The following is a 5,373-nucleotide window of genomic DNA, read 5'->3' as shown; positions in this document are numbered from 1 at the left end:
AATTTCTTCAGCAGTACATTTGAACATTTCCTTCCATACTTTTATCCCCATCACAAAAGCCGTTGCTTGAATTATGCATTCTACCATAACCTTAAGACCATCTGAGAGCCATTATGGCATCCATGACCAGATGTAAGAGAAACAGCTGCTGTCTTTCTTCACTCCCTTTGCTTTTTCTTCAATCTTGGCGTGCATCTTGGCCAGCTGTGACACTGCCTTAGATAGCGGGCCCTTGTCATCATCGTTGGCGGGATTAAACGTGCAACACGAGCGTTTTCACAAACACCTCCTTCCATTGCTGTTAGGAGGCCCAGCACATATCTGTTCTGCAGGGCCACCATCCTGATCACTCTTAGCTCTTCCTTAATTGCATTGAATCCGTTAGCCGTTGAATTTATTGTCATCATTAGCTCCCATCTAGTGATCTGAAACCACTTCGCAACTGCATATGGCTGTACCACTGGATGTATGATGGCGGAAAAGAACATATCCGCTCTTCTAAATAGTCTATGGGCTGGTGGGATTTGCTTAGGGCAGTTTCTGACTTTCCCCACAGTTAGTTCCCTGACAGTGTTTCTCCTTGTCTTTTTACTCTTGATAGATGGGCAGTGTCATTCAGTTTCATTCCTCCATCCATCTGTAGTGTCCTTTTCTTCCTTTTATTCCCTTCATTCATCTTAGGGAAGCTCTCCATGTTGACATGTTTCTGTGGTACCACCAGTGATGGTACGTTGATGTGTACCATTGTGCACACTCCATTCTACAATGGTGGCAGGCTGTTGTATGCCTTTGATCCACAGGACCAATACTGATCCATCAGAATTGCTGTGTTTGTGCACCCCCCTCAGGAATCTTTATGGTCTCTTGCAACCTTCATTTACTCCAACGTCAACTTCTCTATCATGCTGGTAACACAGTGTGGGCTCAGTGAGTGGAAGTATTGTTATAGGTTCCTCCTCCTTATCTAACCATGTCACCAGTGCTGCATTCTTTGTCCATTCCTTGTAGCATTTGTCGTTTTCTACTTGCACCGTCATTACCGGAGACTTTGCCAAAGTCAATATTTTGCTTCCCACAACTCCGTCCACCCATCCATCCTTAGTGTATATCTTGCCATATATCAATATCAGGGGCCTTTCCCAGCATCCTGGTTCTCCAGCAACTTATTTTGCATACCACTCGCATGGTAGGTAATTCAGTGTAACTTCTTCTGTCTCTCCTTTGTTGGGTCCCTCTGTTATGTATTTGAGCCCTTTAGTCAGTTGCCACTTTTCGTCATACATTGCTAGTGTTTTAATGAAGTTATCTTCATAGGGGTACGTTGACCTTGATTTCCATCTTAGTGTTGCTTTTTTCCCTTGGAATCGCCCACATGTTGTGAACAATCCTAGATACAACACACATTCAGCAGTTGTTGCAGGTACTTCAGTTGCCACAAACGTTCTTGAGGCGCTCATGGCGTATGGGATCAATGAGCACACATAGCAGTTGTCCTTAGTCATATCCTTACCAATTTCGGACATGTGCTTGTACCAAATGTTGTTAGAGATGTGTGTGGATTCTGTAAGTGATGTGTCCACCCCATGTACATCAATAGAGACACTACATTTATCCCTCTTTATTTTGGGCCCCATGCTACTTGTTCCGCCCGACACCGTGCTTGTTGCAGCCATGGTAGGGGAGATGTTAGTAAAGGGAGATGCCCTCATGTAGAAAGCATAGTATGCCTGCCAGACAGTGGCAGTAATCAGACCAGTGGTAAAGAATATCCCTAACATTTTTAATACAGTTGCTAATACCACCGGCATATCTCTTTTACCTTTGCTGCGGTCCTGCAGCTCCTTTACTTTAGATGATATAGGTGCCCGCCTGCAAATCTCTCAAAATATGTGTTATTATTGTTAGTATTTTTATTCAAGTCCTACTTATCAAATAATTGTTCAATGCTCAGGCGAACAGCTGCTCCCACGCTTTCCTTTCCATCATATCTCTTAGGGTGGGTAGTGCTGCGTGGAGATGTGGATATGATTGGGCTATTATCATAAGGAACGTGTTATAATATATGCGTAATCTTCTTCTTCTTAAGTATTTTTTACCTTTTTTATAACATATACAAACTGGTGTGACAGTGCTTCTGGGGTGTTATTGTCCCGGGTAGCATTTACTCCTGGGCAATGACGTGTGTTTCTTATCTTTCTTATCTTTCTTATATACAAAGTAACAATACACAATACCTGCATGTGTGAGGCAAAAAAAGATAGAACATGCACATGTTTACACAGTGTGGTGTATTTTACAAGTTGCCTGACAGTGTTCTTCATTAGCTGGTGGTGGTGAGAGTTAATTTTTAGCTAGCTCATATACTTTTGTCTGGTATCTCGTGATCATGGGGTGGGATATGGGTGATGGGTCCATTATGTCCTTTGGGGTATCTGGTGTCTGTACTTTTTCGTTGTTTTTGTCAGTTGTCGTTGCTGAAGCATTGGTCCCTTCACTGAGGTGAGGGTGGGTCTGTGCTTTGTAGGGCTTGACGTCGTGGATGTGCGTCCACACATCTTTTCCCCTGAGGTTCACTGCTCTGGGGGCTATTTTGTCCACCAAGCATGGACCTGTGAATCTAGGATTGTTCCAACTTCTGTGGAAATTGCGTAGGAGAACCTGGTATCCCCCTTTCACTGTCCACTATGCTGGTTGTTCTTGTTCCTCGTTGATTGCTTCTTCTTGCTGATGGTTCTTCGACGCGCCCTGTGTCCGTTCGATCTGTTGAGAGATAAAAGCCGCACTAGTAACCAAGGAAGAGACATACTCATGCATTTCTTCACCAAAACATTACTTGTGGCATGGCAGTCAGTTGTGGCCCTTGATGGTGGTGTGAGTGGGAGGTGCATTTGACGTCCGGTCACCACCTTGTGGGGTTTGAGGTGGTGGTCCGACACTGGCCTATTTCTCAACTCAAATAAGTCCAAAGGGAGGCAGTACAGCCAACTCTTTTTTGGTGTTTTTTGGATCATTGCTATCTCTTCTTTTAGGAGGCGGTTGAGGCATTCGCAGACGCCATTTGCTTGCGGGTGATATGCACATGCAAAGTTATGTTTTATTCCCAAAAGGGCAGTTACGTGCAGGAACAGTTCATTGGCAAAGTGTGGGCCATTGTCTGACCATAATACTTTGCATACTCCCCACCTCGGGAACAACTCCCTCACCAAGAATTTGGCTGCTCTGAACGCATCTGCATGGGAGCAGGGACCAGCCTCGATCCACCTTGAAAATGGGCATACTATTACAATCATGTATCTGTAGCCTTGACATACATTGATCATGTCAACGTAGTTGATGTGTAGGTGCAGGAAGGGTCCTTCAGGCCAGGGTATTATGCCTTTGATCACTTGCAGTGTGTGACCGGCCGTAAATTGCTGGCATGTGAGGCAGTTGCTAAGGAAATTTGTGACATGTGAGTTTAGCTCGGGACAGAACCATGACTCTTATATTCGTGCAGCAATTACTTCTTTCCCCGTATGTGGGGGACACTGTAATTGGGTCAGGGCTATTTTCAATAGGGTCAGGTGCATCACAACCTTTCTGCTATTATTCTGTCGCTATAATGCATCTGTGGGGGACATGGTGCATCCTCTTTTAAGCCATTGTTCCTTTTCTGCCATTGGTGCTGCTGCCTGTAATTCCATGATCTGTGTCTCTGGGATGTGTGTGTACCCATCCTTCATCAACATCTGTCTAACCCTCCCCCTTATCTTTTTGTTTTTCTGGGAGGGCCCATGTCTCGCTAAAATACGTAGCATGTTTCGCATGTGCATCTGCTGTTTCGTTACCCATTGATATTGGGTCATCCCCATTAGTGTGGGCCTAACATTTTACCAAAGCTACCTCTTCCGGGTAATTAATTACTTAAATTAGTTCAGCCAGTAGGAGAGCATGTTGTACTGGGGTACCGTCTGCTCTTCTGAAATCCCTCCTTTGCCATTTTATTAGTCCTCAGTGTACTATTAATGTAACATATGCACTGTCAGAATATATAGTTATCCTTTTCTCATTACTTTCTTCTAAGGCTAAAATGAGTGCTACTAGCTCCTCTGCTTGCGCTGAATAGTGTTGTGGTAGTTGTACACACTTCACTGGAACGTAGGACCAGTCTTCCCTCAAACGTACTACTGCTGCTCCGGTCCTTCTTATCCCATCACTTTGGTCAATTGTGGATGACCCATCTATGTACATGATCTCTCCCCCCTCTGGAGCATTTTCTTCTACCTTCCTGGTGCTTGAGTAAATTGCAATAGCCTGTGTGCAGTCATGTGCATACTCTCCATCTTCCACCACTTCTGCTATGAATCGTGCTGGTTTAACATTACTGCATCCCACTATTTCGAGCTGGACAGTATTATTTCGTAACCTGCAGCTCTTTGTGTGGTCAATGGGGATTTTGGCTTATTCAGTATTGCAAAGAGAGCCTGCTCCATGTACAGTGTTGTGGGGCATCCCATCGTTATTGAGGAGGATTTTTCTACCACAAATGCTGCTGCGGCTAGGCTCTGTTCGCACAGGAAATGACCCATCGTTACAGGATCTAAATGGGCACTGTAAAATGCCACTGGCTTATGTCCCATGCTTGTTTTTTGTGTCAGTACTGCTTTCATCACTGCAGTATCACAATGCGAAAAATATGTAGAATTGTTCTTCATAGTTAGGGGTAGCTAGTACTGGTGCAGTTGAGATGGCATGTTTTAGTTCATTGAATGCCTCTGTCATTTCTTTTATCCATCCCAACTTCCTTTGTCCCCTCTGTACATCTCTAAGAGCCTCCAGCAGTGGTCCAATGTATGAGCTGTAGTCAAAGACCCATGCCCTGCAGTAGTTGCAAATGCCCAAAAACTGCTGCAACTCTCTTATTGTCTGCGGCTGTTGTGTGTTCGTTATTGCTTTTGCCCTTTGTGGTGCAATGTTCCTTCCTTTTTGTGAAATGATATGCCCGATATAGAGCACCTCTTCTTGACAATACTGCAGTTTCCCCTTGTCAACCTTGTATCCTTTCTCAGCCAGTATTGTGAGCATCTTTACAGAGTCCCTTCTGCACTTCTCCTCGGTGGTGCTGCAGATGATGATGTCATCTATGTATTGCAGCACCATGCTCTCCATCTCTACGTTTACTAGGTCCATTTGTATTACTCTGTTAAAGATGGATGGTGACTCACAGTACCCTTGGGGTAATCTAGTGTGTTTCCACTTTGTGTTGCGGTATGTGAAACTTGCTAAGTCTTGTAAATCAGGGTGTAGAGGTATTGAGAAGAAGGCATTCTTGATGTTGATCACAGTGAAACGTGACGCCTCTGCTGGTATCCACACATTATAGTGGCTGGTTTA

At 44.4% G+C, this 5,373-nt stretch overlaps 1 protein-coding gene across 1 annotated transcript; it reads right to left on the bottom strand.

The window, feature by feature from the left end:
• Window positions 1-4,659: 4,659 nt before the first annotated feature.
• LOC138580016 (uncharacterized) lies at window positions 4,660-5,148 on the bottom strand. The gene has a single exon (XM_069650248.1). It carries the CDS (start codon window positions 5,146-5,148, stop codon window positions 4,660-4,662), a length of 489 nt encoding a protein of 162 aa, XP_069506349.1.
• Between the last annotated feature and the right edge of the window lie 225 nt (window positions 5,149-5,373).

The sequence above is a fragment of the Ambystoma mexicanum genome, chromosome 3p (genome assembly GCF_040938575.1).
Source record: "Ambystoma mexicanum isolate Mex_15411 chromosome 3p, UKY_AmexF1_1, whole genome shotgun sequence".
NCBI lineage: Eukaryota > Metazoa > Chordata > Amphibia > Caudata > Ambystomatidae > Ambystoma > Ambystoma mexicanum.
This window is presented reverse-complemented; position numbering and strand designations above follow the sequence as displayed.